General features: G+C 41.3%; 1 protein-coding gene across 2 annotated transcripts in view; it reads right to left on the bottom strand.

Moving 5' to 3' along the window:
* The window catches only part of pde5ab (phosphodiesterase 5A, cGMP-specific, b), a 104,046-nt gene that overhangs the window by 25,160 nt on the left and 53,669 nt on the right, over positions 1-25,217 (bottom strand). For both annotated transcript variants that reach the window (XM_085267476.1, XM_085267475.1), the window contains exons 8-11: positions 21,524-21,606; positions 5,538-5,646; positions 5,374-5,458; positions 4,246-4,421 (exon numbers count right to left, since the gene is read on the bottom strand). In XM_085267476.1, the coding sequence (XP_085123602.1) occupies positions 4,246-4,421; positions 5,374-5,458; positions 5,538-5,646; positions 21,524-21,606 (453 nt within the window). The remainder of the gene's footprint in view (positions 1-4,245; positions 4,422-5,373; positions 5,459-5,537; positions 5,647-21,523; positions 21,607-25,217) is intronic.

Below are 25,217 nucleotides of genomic sequence, written 5' to 3'. Positions count from 1 at the left end.
ACTGAGAGAGGAGCACCTTAGCCTTTCTGCATGATAGGACTCATAGCAGCTTCAGTAAGTACGCCTTTCCCTGTTAAAGCTGTATCACTCTCTGCTGTGTGCATTTCCCCCAGTGTAAATGATACCACCAATTCAAAGGAGAGTGTGTCAGCGGAGCTGTTTTCTGATTCTAAAGGCTTGTCAGTGGCCATGATATGCAGAGATAATCAGTCTCTACAGGGACCTCCTCTCTCAGGTGGGAAGAGGGATGATCCACCCAGAACTGTGGTGGCTGTTTACCATTTGAGAGGTGAAATTTATAAGGGTCAGCCCCCAAGTGTGGGGGCAACGACAACTCATTTCTCTCCTTTGGGGGACAGAAATCATAGTCATAACATTTCATTTTGCTGTGTGTTTCTTGCACTTGATGCATGCATGTTGTCTTGTTAATTTTGGATCCATACACATTACAGCTCTTCTTTTTGTTGATACTGGATCTAGGACCCTAAAGAAGATCAGAGAACATCTTCTGATACGTGTCATTGTCTTGGGTCTTCGACCCAGTTTTTAAGGTTGTTCTGGACTCTTTATTCATTCTTTTAAATGTATTAATTGTTTATAGTCAAATTTTGTATTAGGTTTGAGTTCTGTATTTCACTAGTGTTGCAAGTTTGTTATTTTAAACTCTTGGTTCTTGTTTTATCTTTCTTCCCATTCGTTTCCAATCTATCTCTGTCTCATCTCAGTATCCTGTCATCAGTGTCCCTGTGTTTGTTTACTTCCTTTCTCCCCAGTCATGTCCCTGTTTCTACCTGGTCTCTCTGTGTTCTGTCTCTGTGAATACCTTTGTAGTCCTGGCCCTGTGTTTTCTCCCTTCCTGTTCCCATGTTCATCTCTTTGTGTTTCGTCCCTTTGTCTCCCCAGTTTGTAAACGTCTCTGTGTATGTTCCCAGTCCCAGTGTCAACGTCACGTCTTAGTCTTGAGTGTCTGTGTGTGTGTGTCTGTGTCAGTGTTACTTCCTGTTTTCTTTTGAGTCTCGTGTCTTGTCATGTTCTGTTTTGCTTCCCCTGTCTTGTTAGTTATGATTCTTTTAAGCTGTGTTCTCCAGGTGTGTCCGCTTTCCTTAATCACCCTCCGTGTGTATATTGTTTGCATCTCCCTCTGTTCATCATCACATTCTCCCTCATTGTGTGTGTGAATTCAGTTTGTTTGTCAATTCAGCTTGTTGTTGGTCTGTAGTCAGTCAGCTAGATCCTTCCATGCTCTGTTATAGTTTAGCTTTTTTCCCCATTGCCTTTTGTGCCAGCAATAAAGCTGTGGTTTCTAGTTTTATCTGCCGCTCGCTACATGACAATACAGGTGAATTTCTCAGAGCTCATCAGCTTTTAATTAGACATGTTTTTTTGTAATATTTCAGAATCATGTGGCTTTAATTGGAGCAAATTCATTGACTGCTGTTTTATTACAGAAGCCATGTAGACGTGTTGTTCCTTCTTTTGCCCGTAAACATAACATGCACTGGCTGTCACTGTTATAACTGATACAAATTTACAAATAAAGATCTTTCACTGTAGCTTCTTAGCTCAGAATGGAAGTGCATTTTTATGAAAATGTCATTGTCTCACATATATTATCACATATTCACATATGTGAAAACACAATGGCATTCTCCTAAAAATAAGAAGAGCTCCTTTGTTTTGTTCAAGCTTAAAAACATAAAATAGTGTGATTAATGGCTCAGTGAGAACATGATGAAGGACATGGAACAGGGTTATCCATTTTGTTCCTACTCATGCCCTGCAGCAAACATTGCAAAACTTATTATTTCTCCCTGCCTGTAATCCAGTGGCTGCCTTTCATATGCTTTCAGAACTGTCCACATAAATGTGTTGTTGTGTCATCAAAGCCTCCCCACTGTGACAGTGATCTCCTTTAGAATCAAAAGTGTGTCTGATGTCACGTGATTGCTGACACTGGAACTTGGACAAAAATGTTTGTTCTAGTAGAAGTGCTCATTGATCCTCTCTATGTGGAAGAGATATTAAATATTAAATCATGTCTTTGAAGTCCAGAAAACATGCTGTGATTGCTTGTGTTTTAGGACAGAGCCGACAGTTAAATGTCACAAAAGATTAATCTGCTCACCTCCTCATCAACACAGCTCACTGCTGTGCCATCTACAGCAACTGACTGGCGTCCTGACTCAGAGTCCAAATGACCAGTGTTCATTTTGGATTTGTGGACAATTTTGACTAATTTGAAATGATTTCATCTCCTGTTTGTTGCATTTAAAATGTAATATTTTTCAACATTTTAAGGCTACAGCTGTCTAATACTTGTGTGGTTTTAACTCATGTTTACAGTTCAAAGTTCACTGGTAACTAACTGTCATCACCAGCCAACCAGCTGCTGAGTCAAATACCAACATCTGAAAAATGATCCACATTACATCGTGTGATTTTGGGCATAAAGAAGAAGATCTGATTGCAGTCTTTAGATGCAGAACAAATTAAGATAATTCTAGTGCTCCAAAAAAAGTGGAATGTAAGAGATTTCAGATGCAGTTTCTGTGATTCTGCAGTGAACTAAGGGGCTGACAGCCATCGATAAATGCAGTTCACCAAAATTAACATCAGCTTAGATACTTGTGTCTCCAACAGAGAGATGAGAAGATACCTCAGGGTTTCACTTCACTAAAAAAATGAAGGGAAATCTCAGAACACTATACAATATTTATATATAGGTAATGGTTGTCATCCCTTTTGATAGCAAGATGAAATTCAGTTTTTTCAAACAAATTATCTTTACTCATCTAGAGAATGTAGTGTGAAAGACTTTTTTCCCCCTGAAAAGTATTCATGTGAATTAAAGTTCTACAAAGATTCATTTTAGTGAAAATGGGGCTTAAAATTCCTTTTTTTCGTTCCTTTATTTTTTTTGTAACGTCCTTTCAAACCACTAGTTGAAACAATGGCCTTGCAAATGCAAATGCGAGGCTGCTAACAATAAGAAAATCTACAATATCCTTCTAAGAGTTGGAAAGGAGGAGAAACAGACTTGTACAATATGTGTGTTTATGCTAGGGCTGCCACGATGAGTCGACTAGTCAAAATCGTCGATGACTAATTCAATAGTCGGCGCGTGGTTTGAAGCTTTCTAAGATCCCAAAAGACGCAGGAATAAGTAGAAGGATTTAAGAGTGTAATAACGGACTGAAACAGAAGATGGCAACACTGCATGTACAAGGATGCCAGCTGCCGTTAAACCCCGAAGAAGAAGAAGCAGTGTCCGGTATCGTAGCTGTGTCCAAATTAAGGAACCGCATCCTCCTGTGCCCGCATTAGTAGGGCGTTTATGTTACAGCGACACGACGAAGACTGTCCACATTCGAAGACTCCGACAAATGCGGCCGACAAATGCGCCCTTCATTTCCCCAGATCTGAAGGATGGGTCGGGTATATACTTCGTGGCCCATCCTTCATAGCGCAGTCCTGCTCAGTTTCCAACAATGGCGGCAGCTCCTTAGTTTTAATATTATTCTTATTATTCTTTCAGGCAAGAATGTAGCTGTGTAAACTTCAAATATCTGCTCAGTTTATCAAGACACCACATATTTTCAAAAGCGCTCCAACGTTTTCGGAGACGTCTGTTACCCACCAGCTTGATGCTAGCTGGGGTTCAAGGCTCACTAGAGCCGGTGAGAACACCGGACTCCCGGGAAATCGTTTTCAAACCCACCGCCGTTTTTCGCTACTCAGGTTAAACATGATATATAATACACTTAGATAACTTAGAAATGTTATTGTTTGGCTTTTTTCAGTAATTTATTTGCTCCTGAGTAAATCGGTTTGGCTGAGATTAAAGTTATTACATTAAGTCTTCACACAGCTGAATAAACGTCAAGCAGACAACTGATTATCAGAAGTGTGAGATGCTCGAGAATATACTCCGGTGTCCTGTTATATGTTAGATAGCAAGGAGCATACGGCTGAGTTTATTAAACTCCACTGAAACAATCTGCAAATTTCATTAAAATTTAATAAATTATCATCTTGTCTTTATTTTTAGTTAGCACATACCTTAAACACTTAAAGCTGTAAGCTAATAATAGTTATATAAGAGCAGATGCTGCTGGTGCAATAAGCTGTACATTTTACGTCCAATGGATGCATGATCTGATTAGCCAACTAATCACAAAAATAATCCGTGACTAGTCAACTATCAAAACAATCGTTTGTAGCAGCCCTAGTTTATGCTTGACTCACCTCCAGCGTGACCTCTTGCTTGGCCATAGCTCTCTCTACGGTTTCATACATCTGTGTGTTTTGGATGCCGAGACCACAGAAAATGGCAAACGCCTCCAGGAACTGGTCATCATTTCTGTTGAATGCCTTGACGCTGCCTGACACTTCATCTATTTTGTTCACCAACTGACAAACACCTACATGCAAACACAAACACATTACTGTTTATATTTGGTAATGTCTAGTATAGAACACTTCACTTTAAATAGGCCTTAATATAAAGGTTAGTTCAGCAAACCTTCAGGTAAGATTATGAGCTTTAGAATAACAACAATTTTATCTTGTCATTGGATCAGTTCATTCTTCCAGAATTGGAGTCAATGAACAACGTCCAACAAAATCTTTAAATACCTAACATCTGACTCAGGGTCATGAGTTTGCCCATAGTTATCCCATCTCATGATGGTTTGTACCAACTAACAAACAACTAGCTAATAATTTAGGTAAGAACGATCTTGAGAAAAACTTGCTGAGAAAAAACCCCTCTCTGATCAGAATTTCTTAGGGATTGCTTCCATATTAATGCAGGATCTGTACTGTCCAAATCTTATTATCATTCTGTGTTATGTAATTAATAAAAAACAAACAAGCATGTTTTAAAATGGAAACCATAGTACCAGGAGAATGTCCCTGCAAGCACAAAACACAAGCACTTCTACAATGCTACCAGTTAGTCAGTTATTTCAAAGCTTTCAATTTAACTTTATGCTTTCATTTGTTTTGAGTAGGATAATGGTCAAAGTCTACACTAATTGTAAGGCCATTAGTATTCTCCTTGCATGCATGCAACTGACTCAGGGTGCAACTCATAAAATCTAAGGTTAGCTAATGCTATAGCTTCACAAAACAGAAATAATTTATATTACTTTTAAAGAAAAACAAAACTAAGGTATTAATTGAAGACAGTGATAAGACACTTTGTCTACAGTACATGCTGTAATGCAAAAATCTTTTCCTGATTACATTATCAAAAAAATATATACAATTATTATTCCCTTTTATGTATCTGGACATAGAACACAATATTACTTTCTAACTGCTAATGCTTTCAATGCTAACATTGTATTCGGGCAACAAAGCAAAGCCTACCAATGACTTTGTCCTTCTTGCCATTCCTGATGGGAGTGCAGAGCAAACTCTTTATCTGATTGCTGGAGTGAGATGGGTTTTCACTCTGTGAGAAAAAGATGGATAATTACTCACTTTTGGAAAAGGAAAAAAAGAGAGAAAAAAGAAAAGAAAAGAGTACAGACCGTCCAAGGAAAGCGCTGGTCCTTGGTGACATCGGCAATGTTCAGAGGCTGCATGGTGTTTTTAACATACTGGGCGTACATATAGTTAATCTGGCTGTTATCGTGGCCCCTGAGAAGAAACACACAAAGAGAAAGAGCTTCACAACTAAGCATTTAGTATCAAGCTCACTTGGAATAATCCATTGAACCCTTGTGGACACTATGATACCATAGAAGGGCTATCCTCAAAACCAAACATAAAACACAAAAGAGAAAAGGCATAATATTCCCCCAAAATGAAGACATTTTCCAAGAAGCGGAAATAAATACAAACATTGTGCAACAACTGTATAAAATGTTAAAACATTTGCATTTCAAGGGTTTAAGACTAAAAAAGAGCTGAAACATTATGGTCCCAGTCATGATAATTCCATCATGACTGGGACCATCTCTGCCATGTGACTGTTAATTTGACTGGCTTTGCAGCCTGTGTTTTGTCGCTGACTGCAATGCACTGACCATATTAGCTCCCAGTTGGAGCTGGATTAGTCTAAAAGGCTCTGTTTAAATGTACAGCTACCAACAACCTGACTAATGTTGTTGGTTTCAAGTGCTCCAAATGAAATGTAAAACAGATGTTAAAAAAATACATTTGGGGGGTGGAGTGGGATTTATTACCCTGCCAGGTTTGCCACCACCCTGCTGGCAGCCTGTTGGGCAGATGGTGAAACTGGTGTTTGTCAGGAAATATTTACACCATTTAACTGCACTTAAAACCAAAAACTGAAAGTTCTACATTACTGTTTGTGAAAAGGTAAATAAACAAGATGTGGGCGGTTAAGTAAATGTGCCTGACGACCATTTTTAAAAAAGCATTTCTTTTAACAGACACAGCTTTGTCCAAAAACTGCTATGGTAGAACGGTTTATCACATAGGCCCACATATCACTGAAAGCAGAAGACACATTTTTCGGTCACTCTTATAATTTCTTATACATTTACCAGCAACTTTGTTAGGTATATCCAGTTCATCTACTTATTAACACAAATGCGTAATAAGCCAATCAACTCAATGAATTGAGGGACGCTGATATCAAAAGATCTCCCAAGCAACAGATTGGAAAAAGAAGGGGACTTGAGTGATTTTGAATGTGGCATGGTTGTTCTAACCAGAGTTTTTCAGAAACCACTGACCTACTGGGATTTTCCCACACAACTATCCAAGTTATACAGAGAATGATCAAAAAAATAGAAAATATCCAGTAAGAAGCAATTGTCCGGGAGAAAATGCCTTATTGATGCCAGAGGTCAGAGGAGAATACCCAGATGACTTTGAGTTTATAGGAAAGCAAAACACATTCAAGATATGCAGAAGAGCATCTCACCAAAATTATGCAACAGAGGATAGGAAAGACATTCTCTGGGTTGATGAGTCTCTGTTGCAATAGGGAGGGTCAGAATTTGGGATAAACAACATAAAATGGATTCTGCCTTGTATCAATTTTAATATTTCTGGCAGAGAAATAACAGTTATTAGTTCTAGTATGCAGTTTCTATCATACTTTGCTACTGGTTATGGGGTGGCAACATTTATTATGTGGTGGTCATGGCATAATATGCATGCATAATGTGTATTAAGTATTTTTGCTTCCTCAATTAATAGTTTTTTTTTTCTTAAAATGCGCAACCTTTTCTATTAATTCTACTAGGGGGGACTTTGTGGTGCTGTATCAGTACTTTGACTTTTAGAAGTAACAGCAGCCCTGAGTATTTTCAACAGCCAAAATTAGCAACAAGCAGTTAAGTAGTATGTATAGTATCAACTTTGACATAGTAGTGGCACACTACTATGTATTTATACATAGTACTACTTTATATTTCAAGATCATGATAATCTTCCAATTTAGAACTACAAGTTAAATAAAAAATAAATAAATAAAAAGAACTAACACAAATAAAATACACTTCAGCTAAATACTTTTACAATTTATTTTCTCAAACCAAGGAGCCGCAGTCTAAAGACTAAAGAGCTGCAGGTTGCCGACCCCTGCTCTAGGCTAACAGCACTGAATAATAAAATAGCTGCTGGCTAATAAAAACTAGGGGAGCTAGAGAGCCGCACCTGAGTTCAGTGTGCCCTGGCTCAGACCTGGGAGCTAAAGCCATCAGTCATGTCTGTCACCACTTAATAACCCTGTTTGTTATCTTTTGTCTCTCCAAGTTTAACCACAGAGTCCAGCTATAATACTGCATGAGAAATGATGGAAAAAGGATATATAAACATGGCACAAGCTTAAAGTCAGCTAAAGTTAAAGCCAATGGATTTTGGCTGTAGTGCTGTGGTGTAAGTGGTGTGTGAGTAAGACTGGGAGGGAATATGAGCATGTGTTAGCAAATGACAGAAAGGACCCCATGATGAGAGACACAAACTGTTAAGCATGTTTTGATGAAATCTAGCAATTATATTATGAAAATGATCAAGGATGGACCTTACAGATTTTTCCTTATAGTCAACAGTGAACGTGGATCACTGGAAAGTCTTTATTTACGTTTCTGCACCATACTGGACAGTATATAAACATTTAATGTGCTCTTTCATTTATGTTTTTTCTTCATTTTAGCTACTTTCTACATTGTAGATATGTACTACAGACATCTAATATATGCGGAAAGATATATGGAATTATGTAGCAAAGAAGAAATTGATAAATAACTCTAAATATAATAATGGATTGCATTTATATAGCGCTTTTCGAGACCCTCAAAGCGCTTTACAATTCCACTACTCATTCACTCTCACATTCACACACTGGTGGAGGCAGCTACAGTTGTAGCCACAGCCGCCCTGGGGCAGACTGACAGAAGCGAGGCTGCCATATTGCACCATCAGCCCTTCTGCCCAACACCAGTAGGCGGTAGGTGAAGTGTCTTGCCCAAAGACACAACGACCGAGACTATCCAAGCCGGGGCTCGAACCGGCAACCTTCCGGTTACAAGACGAACTGACAACTCTTGAGCCACGATCGCCCCTAAATATGTTTTTTTTCCTTAGTTGACAGCACTACAAACCCTCGGCCCTCTTTCAATGAGCTTCATGACATAGTCAGCTGAAACGGTTTTCACTTCACAGGTGTGCCTTGTCAGGACTCATTTGTGGAATTTTTTGCCTTCTTAATGGGAAGATGGGAACAGTCAGTCAGTCCGGAAAGTTGCTAAACTTGAATGTGTCCCCAAGTGCAGTTGCAAAAACCATCAAGCACTACAACCAAACTGGCTCACACGAGGACCACCAAACGAAAGGAAGACCAAGAGTCACCTCTGCTGCTGAGAAGTTAATCTCAGTCACCAGCCTCAGAAATCACCAGCATCTGAGATTAGAGCCCAGATAAATGCCACACAGAGTTCCAGCAGCAGTTACATCTCTAAATCAACTGTTCAGAGGAGACTGCGCAAAGTAGACCTTCCGTGAAGACCGAGTGTGAATGCATCATGGACGAGAACGGTCTTGGATGATGGAAGCTCTTGTCCTAGGCTAGTATCTCAGAGTGCTCTATCTAAAGCAGGGGTCGGCAACCTGTGGCACGCAAAGGGTTAACTGATGGCACGGCCATAGCTGGACTGGCCATCAGGCATACCAGGCTGCTTGCTCGGTGGGCCGATGATTTTTTTATTTATTTTTTTGTAACGGTATAAACAATGAAAGGTGGTGGATTGGCCAGATGCCGGTCGGTGTGTAAAAACAACTCAGTTGTTTGGTGGTGGCTATGGCGTAGCTTCCACAGATTCAGTAACATTAGCAAGTGGTGGAGGCCAGCGGGTGGATGAGAGAAAGGGGAGGCAAGAGGAGAGACTCGAGGCAGCCGCCGGTCCGAGTGTCGGGTGAACTGAACTTCAGGTGAGAAGTTATGACCTGCAGTCTATCTGGGTCAGATATAAACCAAGTTTAGGTGGAGTTTATGGCTTTAATACCTGGTGGGCCGGTCTCTAGTCAAAATGCCCGGTAATGCCAGTTAATGCAACATCAAAGCAGCTGGAATCCATATATGTGCGTGTTCATGGAGCTTGCATTTTCACCAGCTGGAAATCACTACCTGACAAGTTTAACTGTCCAAATACTGTCTTATTGACAGTATTTGGTTCTACACATCTGTGTGAGCAGATTTTCTCTCACATGAGTGTCCTCAGGTAGCCGTCTGAATGCTGGATGCTCGGAGTCCTGTGTCTCTGAGTGGGAGACCAGAGATCACATTAACATGTGTATCCCTCTATTAACAAACATGCCATATTGGCCCAGTTTAGTTTTCTTATCATTGTTGTGAGGAGACCATAAATAGCATTTGCATTTTCTATTGTACAGTTCATTTGCTTTATGGAGTTCTTGTTATGGATAAAAAGTGTCTTTTTTTTGTTTCAAAATAGCTGATAACGATTTGGGTCAAGGAGTATTTCAGTAATTCATTTTCTTAGACTAGATCTAGCAAACTTATCTACTTCACACAAGGGAAACATAACCCAGCCAAAGGAAACAGCAGAAGTAGTCTATTATAATGGGTGTAGATAGGTCATATCAGTTTGTCCAGTTAAGATATACAGAGCTTCTGGTTTTGTGTTATGTGCCAAGACCAGAGCATTTAGCATCAGTTGATGATCAGACAAGACTATCTGTCATAACTGTACAGGTAAACCTTTTACAGACCTGGTAGACCTTCTCCTGTTTGTCTATTGTAAGTTTCCTCAGGTTTCTACAGGTTTTTCACCTTTTGTGTTTCTGTTTGCCCATCAGGTCAGAGGTTTACTAGAGGGAGACTTGGGAGGAAATGGATCAGGTTAAGGACAGAAATATAATCTCTTACGTCCTTAAAATGAGAAACTCAAAATAAATAAATAAAAATTGTATACTTTCTTGATCCCTGTGGGGAAATTCCTCTCTGCATTTAACCCATTCACTCAGTAAAGCAGTGAGAAGCCACCGAATCTAGCGCCTGAGGAGCAGCGTGTAGGTACTTTGCTCAGGGGTACCTCAGAGTAGCTGTTTAGGAGATTTGAAACCCCGATGTTCCGATCATGGGACCACCACTCTCCTTACCGAGCTATTCCTGCCTCAACTGAGCTATCCCTGCCAAAGACCACAACCTTGGCAAGAGAGAAGCTTAAATCTCAAAGGAAGCAGAAAAAAATGGGGTGATCAGACAGCAAGGTGAAAGCAGTTTTGAGGTTAGCCTCAAGTCCCGTTGCTGTTGTTGTGTAGTAAGGTGAGACCGTTCCATCTCCGGTAGATTACTATATAGCTTTATAGTGTTAAATTATTTCTTTGCTGTAACACTGTCAAAAAAGTGGACACAAACACTGGCTGGTTTCATGTTCATGTGGTAAAAGTTAGTTAAAGAATTTGGTTCTTTAACTAACTTTTAAGAGCATTGCATAGTCTTTGCATCCGTTGTGTTAATCTGCTATTAATGTCCAACAAAGTACAGTGAAATCTACGCCTACTTGTGAATTTTCCAATTTTCTTTCAAATAATCCAGCAGAAAAATCCTGTGGATGACCCAAAAAACATCCATCCATCCATCCATCTTCATCCGCTTTGTCCGGGGCCGGGTCGCGGGGGCAGCAGCCTAAGCAAAGAGGCCCAGACCTCCCTCTCCCCAGCCACCTCCTCCAGCTTATCCGGGGGAATACCAAGGCGTTCCCAGGCCAGCCGAGAGATATAATCTCTCCAGCGTGTCCTGGGTCTGCCCCGGGGCCTCCTCCCGGTGGGACATGCCTGGAACACCTCACCCAGGAGGCGCCCAGGGGGCATCCTTGTCAGATGCCCGAACCACCTCAGCTGGCTCCTTTCGATGTGGAGCAGCAGCTGCTCTACTCTGAGCCCCTCCTGGATGGCCGAACTTCTCACCCTATCTCTAAGGGAGAGGCCAGCCACCCTTCGGAGGAAGCTCATTTCTGCCGCTTGTATCCGCGATCTCGTTCTTTCGGTCACTACCCACAGCTCGTGGCCATAGGTGAGGGTAGGGACGTAGATCGACCGGTAAATTGAGAGCTTCGCTTTTACACTCAGCTCCCTCTTCACCACGACGGACCGGTGCAGCGTCTGCATTACTGCAGCTGCAGCCCCAATCCGTCTGTCGATCTCCGGCTCCCTTCTCCCATCACTCGCGAACAAGACCCCGAGATACTTGAACTCCTCCACTTGTGGCAGGAACTCATCCCCGACCCGGAGTGGGCACTCCACCCTTTTCCGGCTGAGAACCATGGCCTCAGATTTGGAGGTGCTGATCCTCATTCCCGCTGCTTCACACTCGGCTGCGAACCGTTCCAGTGCGAGCTGGAGGCCTTCACCCGATGAAGCCAACAGAACCACATCATCTGCAAAAATCAGAGATGAGATTCTGAGGCCACCAAAGCGAAAGCCCTCCGCCACTTGGCTGCGCCTAGAAATCCTGTCCATAAAAATTATGAACAGAACCGGAGACAAAGGGCAGCCCTGGCGAAGCCCATCACCCACCGGGAACGAGTCCGACTTATTGCCGGCAATGCGAACCAAGCTCTTGCAACGGTTGTATAGGGATCGAATGGCCCGTAGCAATGGGCCAGACACCCCATATTCCCGCAACACCTCCCACAGGACACCCCGAGGGACACGGTCGAATGCCTTCTCCAAGTCCACAAAACACATGTAGACTGGTTGGGCAAACTCCCATGCACCCTCAAGTATCCTGGAGAGGATAAAGAGCTGGTCCAGTGTTCCGCGACCAGGACGAAAACCGCATTGTTCCTCCTGTATCCGAGGTTCGACTAACGGACGAACTCTCCTTTCCAGCACCCTGGCATAGACTTTCCCAGGGAGGCTGAGGAGTGTGATCCCCCTGTAGTTGGAACACACCCTCCGGTCCCCTTTCTTAAAGATGGGGACCACCACCCCGGTCTGCCAGTCCACAGGTACTGCCCCTGATCTCCACGCAACATTGCAGAGGCGTGTCAACCAGGACAGCCCTACAATGTCCAGAGCCTTCAGGAACTCGGGGCGGACCTCATCAACACCAGGGGCTCTGCCACCAAGGAGTTGTTTAACTGCCTCAGTGACCTCGCCCCCGGAAATTGGCGGGTCATTCCCCTCATCCCCAGACTCTGCTTCCTCCTCGGAAGACGTGTCAGTGGGATTAAGGAGGTCCTCGAAGTATTCCTTCCACCGCCTGACAATTTTCTCAGTCAACGTCAGCAGCGCTCCGCCAGCACTATACACAGTGCAGGTAGAGCACCACTTTCCCCTCCTGAGACGTCTGACGGTTTGCCAGAATCTCTTCGAGGCAGTGCGAAAGTCTTTTTCCATGGCCTCTCCGAACTCCTCCCACACCCGAGTTTTTGCTTCAGCCACTGCCCGAGCCGCATTCCGCTTGGCCTGTCGATACCTGTCAGCTGCCTCCGGAGTCCCACAGGCTAACCAAGCCCGATAGGACTCCTTCTTCAGCCTGGTGGCTCCCTTCACCTCTGGTGTCCACCATTTGGTTCGGGGATTACCACCACGGCAGGCACCCACCACCTTGCGGCCGCAGCTCAATGCAGCAGCTTCGGCAATGGAGACTCTGAACATGGTCCATTCGGACTCAATGTCCCCAGTCTCCCTCGGAATGCTGTCGAAGCTCTGCCGGAGGTGTGCGTTGAAGATCTCGCGGACTGGGGCCTCTGCTAGACGTTCCCAGCACACCCTCACTACGCGTTTAGGTGCACCAGGTCTGTCCAGCGTCCTCCCCCGCCACCTGATCCAACTCACCACCAGGTGGTGATCAGTTGACAGCTCAGCCCCTCTCTTTACCCGAGTGTCCAGAACATATGGTCGCAGGTCTGCTGATACGATTACAAAATCGATCATCGACCTACGGCCTAGAGCGTCCTGGTGCCACGTGCACTTATGGACACTCTTATGTTCGAACAGGGTGTTCGTTATGGCCAAACTGTGGTTAGCACAGAAGTCCAATAACAGAGCACCGCTCGGGTTCAGATCAGGGAGGCCGTGACCCAAAAAACGATTGATTAATAAATAAATAAATAAAAAACAAAAAACTGAATATTGATGTATTTTGTGTTTTGAACTATTTAGAAGCCCATTATACATTATGCAAGGCTTTACTGGCAAATGATTAATATGGGGCACTAGGGCAAGTGAACATCTCTGTGGACCAGGAGAAGACATTCCTCAACCAGTGGGTGTTCTTCCATTGGCTGGCTAGGGTTAGAGGTAAAATTATGGGCAAGTGATTCCAGCCAACTGTGCCCACAGATTCTGAGACTCTTTACACTCTTAACCATCCAGTGAAGTAGACCTGAAGTACACTTATTGGCAAATTCCTCCCAACACAGCAGATGTCTGCCTCTCCCTAAGCCTGGTTCTACTAGAGCAGGAGTCTCAAACTCGTGGCCCGGGGGCCACTTGCGGTCCACGACACCCCTACTATATTGACATAAAGAAATATAATGTATTTGGCCCTTGAAGTTACTTACTTAAATTATTTGTCTAGTTTTTTATTAAGAGCAAAAATAGAACATTTAACATTAAAACATGAATTTTGTAGTGTGTATGTGTGTGCAGATTTGTAGCACAATGGAGTGTTTAAGTCTCTGATAGTCATTCGTTTACTCAAGTAAAAGTGAGTCTTTTAGTGTTTTTCTTTGATTTCCAAGATTTAATGCATGGTAGGCCTTTAAATTTGGATAAATTTGATCCTTCAAGCTAATTACCTCAATGTGTCCTATCCAAAGTGACCTCAGTATACACCCACACACAGATGGAAAAGGAGCAGACTATGTGCATTTGTGTTTGGGTTTAATCACTCAAACTGAAATCCACACTAAAATCCACCCTTCCTCTCCCTTGCCCTGTGACTGACTTAAACAAGGTCATAGAAAACCTGCCGGCATCATGTAAACCATGACAGAAAATTTTGGGTTTTGATTCCGGGCAACAATCAAGCTCCAGACCCACACAAACTTCATTGTCCCACTTTGTCTGCTTGAAATCATCTGCCTGCCATTCCTGTGAGCTGTATCTACAGCATCAGTTCAGCATGACTGAACTTCCAGCTTTAGCGAAAAAGATTTCGTGTCACTGGGAAGCCACAGCCGTGGCAGTTAATGTCACTATAAAAAGCCTCCAGCAGTTCCAGACAGTCAAAGCTAACATCCTGCACTGCTCCTCCCTCCCTTCCCACATCGGCCCAGATGGAGTTGCTCATTTTTGCCATTTCGCAGCTGTCCCAGAGGAAATCTAGCACATACACACAGCAGCATTTAAACAGAATTATTAGATTAGGAGAAACTGGAATGAAAGTGGGATATACAAAATGAGACCCTATAGAAGACAAGGCAAGGTCTGGTTTGTGTCTGGTCCATCTACCAATTATTTCAATTTCAGACACAAAAATAGGAGGCCTGGAGAGCAGAATATCTAAAAAATAAAAGACCTAGTAAGAAGAATATCTGTGCGTTGGGTTTAAATCAGTCACACACAAGAAAAGGATGTTAAAACTCTGTTTTGAAACTCACAGGTCCATTTGTTTCACCAAACTTTCCTTTACTGTGTCCTAGCTGTGTCTTAGCTATAAAGATATAGCTAAGAGACACAGAATGGGAAAAGTAATGGAAAAAGTGATTAAAGTCTGATCAAAAGCATGTTTTATGTATTACCTGATCTTTAATAATAATAAAATAAAAATATACCAAACCATGAATTCTCTGTATTTTTAGTTTTCTTTATTTTAAATGCATTAAGGTTACATTTAAAGACCACTTACATTATTATCGTCACCAAATCCTATGAACATTAATCAGTGTGTTATTCCATTTCTCAGAATCTTATGACATGCCTTTCTTGTTGTGATTCTCAGCACAAAGAGCTTTGGCCCCTCCTAATATTTGGAATTAACCCACAAATATGTGGTTCAGATTTTAAATTAATTTTCAAAAACGTTGTAGTGAGTCGTTGAGTAGTGCATGACATGCTTTTGATTTTTATTTGGAGTAGCATAGCTGAATTCAAAATAATTTGACTTCTTTGTTAAAAAAAAAAACTTAAACTTGTATATTGTAGGAAATATATGTAATGTTGTCACATCAATTTGTTGTCCACGCCATAAAATATTTTTCAACTTGAATATTTCAGTCAAAATCTCATGTGTGATTTGAGCTTTCCTCTCGATTCTTGAGCTGTATATTTTCTTATGTAGATTAGCTTCAAATTGGGTCTACAAACTGCAGTGTTAATACATTACATAGCATGTTATATTCAGGCTTCATTTGTTTGCTTATATTGCAATTTTACAGTTAGGAATGTTTATGAAATATGCAATAAAAAATACACACATTACTAAATAATATCACAGAATTAAAGAGTTACGTTAAAGTTAAGGAACTACTTTAAAGTTTGGTTAAAGTTTTATCTACGTTCATGTACTGTATATTTACTACCACAATACCTGCATTCATTTTAAGCTCCCTATTGAATCATATTTAGATCTTAATTTATTAAGCTCCTAACTTTTCTGTATTAATATTTTACTTATTGAGTTGGTTTGTTCTGTCATATTGTATTTATTTTCATAAAGCTACATTTTTAATGTTTTTTGGTGGAAAATAGTAATATCCCTACTTTTGGGGTTTCACACTTCTCTTAGCAGCAGAGTGTTGGTGAATTTTATGCACTATATGACTCAGCACTTGACAATAATGCTCTGTCATTTTATGTGGGTTTCAGCCTTGTGTCTGAGGTACTATGCCTCCTAAATACTTTCACTTTGCAGTAATACTATTTAGAAAGTTGACAGCACAATATCTAGGAATAGCATCCCGTTATAGTACCACACTCAATCTCAGTGAGCTCTTTACACTTATCCATGGCTGCAAGCTGATATGGCTGCACTTCATGCAGAGTTTATTTTCAGAAACTTGTCATTAATTAGAAACTTATCAGAAACTAAAATCCAATTTTATCTGCTTCTTATTAGTATAAAATCTTATTCTCACTTCTCCTATAAATATGCAGTCCATCAAACTATAGCATACCTCTTTTTCTTCTTCTTACCCCAGGCAAACCAAACTGACTAATCAAAATCACATAAAGCACTAACATATATGCATAGGTTATATATGGATATGTTGATACACAGAAAATGTAGTGAATGCACACTTAACTGCACACACAAACACACACACACACACACACACACACACAAATACAAACATGCAATCCAATTGTATTGCTTAGGATGAGATTAAGATTGAATTTTAGATGCTACATAGCAACTGTGGAGGTCAGGCCGCCCTAGAGAGCAGCATGCCAAAAGACGAGTGAGTGGGAGGGAGTAAAGGGGAAGGATCTCTATCTCATTGTATCTTAAATCAGATTAGTTCTTATTCACCCCTCTTGGCTGCAACCCAAGTCTACAACTGCAGATTCCCAAATCCTTTCCCTTGTACCATGGCCCTCTACTCATCCTGGCTGTAAATACTAAAACCATTTAACCCTGTGTTGGGAACTCAGTCTTCACCTCTTTGTGTTTCCTTTCTAATCATTTCACGACTCTTATTTTCCCGTTTCTCCCTTACAAATGACCATTATACTATTTGCGACATTTTATCATTTCTAGAGAACAAACAGGACACAGAGATAAAAACTACTGATCATTAATTTTTTCCTGCCATGGCAAATATATACACAACTTGCTAAAGTGGCTTATTTGTAAAGTTTATGCACCTGTAAGACCTTATAAATGTATAATATAATTTTAATATCACAAAAATAACTTCCAATTTAGACCCACAAAACCTTAATTATGCATGACATATTATAATTGCATCATATTAACAGGCAACCAGTGACGTAGCATAAGAATGCACTAGTAGTCATAATGTACACAAACTTTTAATGAGCAACCAAAACCATATATAGAACAGTTCAATAGTTCCCCTGTCAGTTGTTTCAGCTCATCCGAGGGAACATCAAGGCATTCCTTGGCCAGCTGAGAGATGTAATCTTTCCCAGTGTTCCCTGGGTCTACCGTGTGTGAGGGTCCCTGGGTCGTTGACCCAGTGTTTTGTGTTTTTGGTTCTTTGATTTTGTTATTTCATTATATTCTAGCTTTGCTTTACGGGTCTTAGGATTATTCTTAGTTAAGGTTCTCTGGGTGGGGTTTGGTTAGAGTTTTAGTGTTCTGGTTTTCTGTCTGTGTAATCCTTAGTTGCTGTCTCCCCTGTCTGCTATATCCCTGTGTCCAGTCAGTGTCTGTGTCTGCCCTGGTCCCACGTCTCTGTTCCCTCTGTTGTAGTGACTGCATGTGAGTCTGTGTCTTTTGTTCCATCTCTGTTATGTTTCCTGTTTTACTTTGAAAGTCCATGTCTCATGTTAATTTCGTGTTTTGCTTCCTTTGTCTCGTTAGGCCTGATTTGCCCCAGCTGTGTTTCCCTCCTGTTACCCATTCCCTGATTGCTCCCTCTGTGTATTTAAGCCCTGTGTTTCGCTGTGTCCGTGTCGTGATCTACCATTTATTTTGCTGTGTGTTTTGTCAGTCCGCCGGTGTTAGTTTAGTTTGATTTTTTCCAGTTATGTTATGTTTGAGTTCAGCATTAAAGCTGTTTCGGTTTAAGTTTGTCTCTGGAGTCTGCACCTTGGGTCCTATTCCTGTCTGCACACAGCCGTCACTTAACACCGTGGGGACTCCTATGAGTAGGATATGCACAGAAAACCTTGCCCAGAAGGCACCCAAGAGGTATCCTAGTCAGATGCCCAAACCAACTCAGAGTCACTCCTCCTCCTCACTAAAAGGAAGTAACTGAGTTCATCCTGAATGACTGAACTTTTCACTCTATCTCTAAGGAACGGCTAGCCTTTGGAGAAAGCTAATTTTTGCTTTTTGTATCCAAAATGTAATTCTTTCTGTTATTGCTCAGAGGTTGTAAATCCATCTGTTTCTTAATGCATGCTCAATCATCCAGGTAAAGAAATCCAAAAAAGTTTGTTCCGTTCATCTAGCAATTTTAGTTTTCCCACTAAAAAACCCTACATCCAGATTAATAGAATCTACTTTTTCATGAATCCATCTCTCAATCACCTGCTCCTCTCTCCCTTGACTCATGACCAACAGACCAGGACAATTAAGTGTAAGTCAGCACCAACCAATGAAGCTGACAGGACCACATTATTCACCAAAAGCAGAGATGAGGCCATCAAAGTGGAAGCTTTTTGACATGGACGAGTCACCCCCCCCCTCGTCACCAGACTCTGTTTCCTCTCCAGAACATGTGTCAGTGGGATTGAGGAGACCCTGAAAGTATTCCTTCCACTGCCCAAATACATGCTCAGTGGAAGTCAGCAGCACATCATACACTGTGTGAGTAAAGCACTACTTTTCACTTCTTAGTTGCTTGGTGGTTTACCAGAATAATTTCAAGGCCAATCAAAAGTCTTGTTCCATAACCTTACCGAGCTCTTCCCACACCCGAGTTTTTGTTTGAGCTATTGCAAGAACTGCACTCCACTTGGCCTGCCAGTGCCTGCCAGCTCCCTCCAGAGTTCTACAGACAATCCGAGCCCCCATACAACCTCTTCTTCAGCTTGATGGCTCCCGTCACCTCCAGCAACCTCTATCTGATTTGAAATGGGACCATGACAGGAGGAGGTGCAGAACATGTTGGAAGTGGGAACCGAATACCTTGCTTACTGGGCCTCTTCCAGATGAAGCCAGTACACCCTCACTATATGTCTGGATGCACCAGGCCTTTCCTTCACCACATGAGCCAACTCACCACTAGGTGATGATCAGTTCACAATTGAGTGCCTGTTTACACTTAGTGTCCAGAATATAGCTTGCAAACCTGCTTTTACAAAATTGATTGTCGACCTGCAACTGTCCTTTTGCCACATGTACTTATGAACACCCTTATGGTTAAATTTGGTGTTTATAATGGACAAACTGTGGTTAGCGCATAAGTCCAATAAAAGAACGCCACTTGGGTTTAGGTCCTTCCCAGTCACATCCCTTCCGGACACACTGTTATTACCAATCACCCGTCTTCAAGTCTCCAAGTTTGAGAATACTGTGAATGAAATTGTTTATTTAGTTGGAGTGAGATTGTCACGGCTGGGGCAGCAGTCGTGTGGTGGAGTGAATGTTGCCGACAGCGGCGGAGGTGCGAGTGAGTTTATTTACAGTGCACAATAACAAAAGCGAGGGCAGAACTTAACATAAACCTAAACTGGGGAACACTAATAATAACAAAACACGAAACCATAACTCACAAAGTCACACGCAGGGAAAGACATAAGGAGGTACACAGGGGATGGAGAGCTGCAAATGGAGAGCAGAATGTGGAGCAGAGAGACGCAAAGATGACCCAATGACGCAGAATAACACAGACGAACCATCGGGGAACACAGGTAACCAGACACTATGTATGCACACGCTGAGGAACACAAAATGGCAAACCGGAGGGAGGCACAGCTGATCCTAATTACACAGACGAGGCAGGGAGAGCACAAAACTGAACACAGAGGAGTCATACATGGATATACAAAGTAAAACAGGAAGTATACACTGACGAAACCTAACCGGGAGCATAAACTATAACCAAAGACCTAGAACATCCAACCCCAAATACATATAGACAGAACCCCCCAAACATATAATAATAATAATAATAATAATAATAATAATAATAATAATAATAATAATAATAATAATGAACACAAAATGCTGGATCAACGACCCAGGACCATGACAGAGATGTCCTGCTATGGATGTGACTACCCCTAATGACTGTTAAATGGTAAATGGACTGGTTGATTCTGTTCATCTGGACGCAGCGTTTTCAGCAGGAGAAACTTTTCGCCACTCATCCAAGTGACTTCTTCAGTCTCAGCTGACTGCAGGTTTCCCCAATCTTATCAACAGTATATTTTCACAATGACTGAAACAAGCCCACTAAATGAACAATGGGCTGTGAGGTCAGTTCCTCGATCATTAATATGCAAATTATCATGACCACTGGTCAACAACCACTCATCAAACCCCATTGATCAATGGTACTAACTGGAAAGTTGCAGGTTAAATGGACTGGTTCTTATATGTCACTTTTCTACTCTATCTGAACACTCAACACGCTTTACACAACTTGTACATTCACATATTCACACCAAATTGCACAAGCACTTTTTTCTATGCTGTTCCTAAGTGCTTCCCATCTAACATTCCGGTTAGTAGGTGATCTGCTCTACCACCTGAGCTATAGACCAAGCATACAGCTCATGGAAATGGCAGCTGTTTCCACCAATATGACCATGTGCCCTACAACGCCACAAAAACCGCTAATTCAGGGAACACAACAAACTAACAGCAACCAAAATCTCCATCATCCACCTGAGTTGTCAGATGTAATAGGAGTGCACATGTATCTCAAAACAATGTTCATAATGGATGGTGTCTGAGAAAGGCTTCAGATGGCCTCCAAGTCAGTAAAAGCGTCCACATCATCATGGTAAATGGGTTGTAACCCAAGATCTGTCAACTTTAACCTAAGGACAGTGCAATGAAGCCAAAAGGGCCCAGCTAATGAGGACCAAAAGCTTTGTACTGAAATCCTGCAGTTGAATATCTAGGAACATGGCAGGTGAAGAATTTGGATTACCTTAAAAAGATCCCAACAGGCTGCAAATCAGCTCAGCAAACTTAAGAGTATTGAACCCCTTGTTCTTGTCTACACTGTATCAATTCAGTGTGACTGAAGGGGCATAATAAGACTTTCATTACTTCCAAAACATCTCCTTCTACATGATGATAATAGATCTTTGTGCAAGTGCCCATTATGCAAACATCATCTAAAGGCCTCTTAGGGAGAGAGAAAGGACAGTTTTCAACATTGCAAAAATACTGATGAAAATAGCTAGAGTATGCCTGAAGGCATAAAGTCATTAACACTCGAATGCCATTTTAACAGGCTTGTGCTGAGGGTGATCCTCTTACCTTTTTGGGGCATCTAGGACTTCACCAGTAAAGTCCTTCACCAGTTCCTCATAATCCATGTGAAAGACGCTGGAGAAAGTGTTCTGCAAAAAGAATGAAAGACAGTTTACTTCTCTGAGATGTCAAAAACATGACTAATTTGGATGGTGGAGTTTGGTGAGGTGTAGGGGATAACAAGAGGTAGAAGTTGCTATTAGAAGCAAGATTATAAAAAAAACATTCAGAATTTTGTGTGGTTTAATATAAACATAAACATTTCTATGACTTGCTGCAGGTCTACTGTGTGTTTTCTGGCTATATTGATTTCCTCTTGCCCTTCAGTTAAGCTACTAAAGCAAAACCCAGCATCCAGATGCCTCAAGTTAAACAGAGGTACTGTGCACAGCGCCTAAAACAGATTTCCTAGCATGAAAAAGGGATGTTGATCTATTACCTATGAAGCCTTGCCAGAATGAGAGTTTATTTTGACATTCCAGTCCTCTTTTCTCCTTTCCCCCCTTATAGGGACTTGTTTCTCTCAATCTGCACTCCCAACCCTTCACAAAGGATACTTTTTTTTCTATTTTAAAAAGGTTGGGACAGGATGTTAAAGACGAATGATCTTTCTTCATTTGGAAAGATTGCCCCCATTATTGTACATACTTACACATAGTTTTGCTCTTGGGTAACTGATCTTTTTAGGTGAGTGTAATAAAGCTGTTTTAAACATAAATAGGACCAAACGATGTTATGACATTTATTGGGGTCTTTGGCAAGTGAAATAGTTTATAACAGGATGACACATGATAGTGGAATGTTTTCCTGCATGTGGGAACACTGGAATAAATTAGGTTTGTCTTATATTCATTCGAAGCATCATCATGTGAAGGAAAGACGAAGAAATAGTTAACTACAGCAGATTATAGATTAAACAGATTAAACATACAAGTCATTAAAGAAATCATAGTGGTGGTTTATGTTGATATAAAAAGCCCTATTTTGTTGTTCAGATAGGAAAATAATAAGACGGTCGGAAATGGGAAAATCAGAAAATGATAAAAAGAAAGTCTAAAACATTGGCTGGTTTCTACGCACACAAATTCACTCACGCTAATGGCGTAATATGTTTTTAGGAAACAATTTCAGATTTATTTCTACTGGGGAGAGCTAAACTATACAGAACAACAACATAGTTATGGTGGTGTGCCAAATGTCAAACCCTATCACATTCACGCACCAAGCCAAACATCCACATCTCCACACTATGAACATCTACTGTGCACATATTTACATGCAAAATGCTAAACACCATACAAGTGCATGCATTCGAGAGCCCATATATTAGATATGGGCGCTCACATACAAGCAGACTCTCTCTCTCACACACACACACACACACACACACACACACACACACACACACACACACACACAATATATAGCACTGTGTCCAAAGAGATACCATGTACTGCAGTAAAATGAAGTGAGCTAATGCAGGCTCACATCTTAAAAAGTTCCATGTTATTGTTGGTACAGTCAGTGTTTAAGAACAGCACTTTCATTTAGTAGACTTCCTACAGGAAAGCTCCTTTCCTAGACAAAATGTTATGTTAAAATCCAAAGACTTGTGTGTCCTGCTTGAAAAAGTACAGATATCTAACACTGACACGTGTATACAGAGGGCTGTCTTGTAGATAAGGTTAGAAGAAGTCTCTTCTCAGAGTAAATGTTTAGTAAGAAAGGAAAGAGGTAAGAGAGAAAGGGGGATTGGTATAAAAGAAAGGGAGACAGCTAGTCTGACAACTTGTGAGGTCAGGAGAGGGACAAAGACACACACACATGCCCAGAATCTATACGCAAACTTAAGCAGTGGTTTGTAAAAAGGAGTCACTTTACCCAAAAACATCGAGAGCACCTGAGAGAATTGCGGGTGAAGTGGTTTTGACATATTAATCACTTTGAGATACTCTTTAACCCTTGAAATTCAGTTAATCATTGTAAGGTTATAAAGCCATTTCCACACTATCTGAAGTCCATCTTGATGCACGCTCAATCATCCAGCTAAGTAAATCTCCAAAAGTTGATTCTGTTCATTTGGACGTAGCGTTTTGTGGGAGAAACGTTTCGTCACTCATCCAGGTGACTTCTTCAATCTCAGCTGACTGCAGGTTTCCCCAAATCTTATAAACAGTACATTTGCATAATAATAATAATAATAATGGATTGCATTTCTATAGCGCTTTTCGAGACCCTCAAAGCGCTTTACAATCCCACTATTCATTCACTCTCACATTCACACACTGGTGGAGGCAGCTACAGTTGTAGCCACAGCTGCCCTGGGGCAGACTGACAGTAAGAGGTAGATGAAGTGTCTTGCCCAAGGACACAACGACCGAGACTGTCCAAGCTGGGGCTTGAACCGGCAACCTTCCGATTACAAGACGAACTGCTAACTCTTGAACCACGATCACCACAATGACTGAAAACAGCCCACTGAAGGAACAGTGGGCTGGGAGGTCAGTTCCTTAATCTTAATTATGCAAATTCTCATGACCATTGATCAACAACCACTGATCAAAGCCCACTGATCAATGGCCATGAGTACCATTCACAGAGAGTTGGGTAATGGCTGCAATCACAGTCCTGTAGTCTGTAGTCTGAAGTCCATCATTTTACACTGTGAAAGATTATTCACAGATAGTTGCCAGTCTTTCAAGGCATCAACATCCCAGCAAAGTCACCCCAAAGTCAGTTGATGACTGCAAAAAAAACCCCCAAAAAAACCAAAAGCCGCACCTCAGACTCTACAGGCCTCAGTTACAATGTTAAAATTTGTGACAGTAGAATTATAAAAACACTGAACAAGAATGGCTTGTTTGGAAGGGCTGCAAGGAGAAACCCTCTGCTTTTCAACCTTCAACATGACTGTAGTCTCACCACAGTGAGACCCAAATGACCACAAACTTCAACGAACTGAAGCAATGTTATAGAGAAGATTGGACCAAAATCCCTCCCCACTGATGTGAAAGTTTTACAGAAAATTATTATTTCAAGTTACTCAGATTACTGCTGCTAAAAATAGTTCTACAAGCTAGTGAATCTTAGGTTAGTTTTTCACTGCTTTTGTAGCAGAAATCCAGAACCTGGTAAGTAAAAGATTATATTTTTATTATCTTCTGGCCTTTAAATTGCAAGAGGACATACTGCATGAGGTCTCAAACAAAGTGAGGGTTTGGGACCTATTGGGTAATCTCTCCCTCTGTGCAAAGTAATTTTATTATACTCCTCATAGTGAAGTCCAAGGTAGACATAGCTTTATACTATTTTCCATACAATGGTTATTCTGAAATCGTTATGACAGCTGCTTTCTTTGTCTGGATAACATTCAGAACAAGCAATCATCTTAATTGGGCTAACTGGGTTACAATAAATACCAGACAAAGTAAAGCACCAGTGTTTTGTAACCTAATGCAAACCATTTCAACATTCCTAAGCCAGTTAAATCAGGCCTAAACACAAACATTAAACAGTGAACTGACTGTGCAGTTGATGCTTTACAAAACCAATATGTAGAAAAACTCAACATTCAGTACAGTTACCCACTAGCCAGATGGAAAGAAATATAAAACTGATCTGTTGATGTTGGGACTGGCAATGAGATTGGAATTGCACTGCTTAGCCAAGTGCAGTGATGTAGGTAAGTGAAGATAAATGA

Source organism: Mchenga conophoros, linkage group LG3, assembly GCF_057382185.1.
Source record: "Mchenga conophoros isolate Kocher_MC1m ecotype Shallow Benthic linkage group LG3, M_conophoros_male_GT1.1, whole genome shotgun sequence".
Classification (NCBI taxonomy): domain Eukaryota; kingdom Metazoa; phylum Chordata; class Actinopteri; order Cichliformes; family Cichlidae; genus Mchenga; species Mchenga conophoros.
The sequence above is the reverse complement of the archived record's forward strand: the minus strand, read 5'-3'. Positions and strand labels throughout refer to the sequence as shown.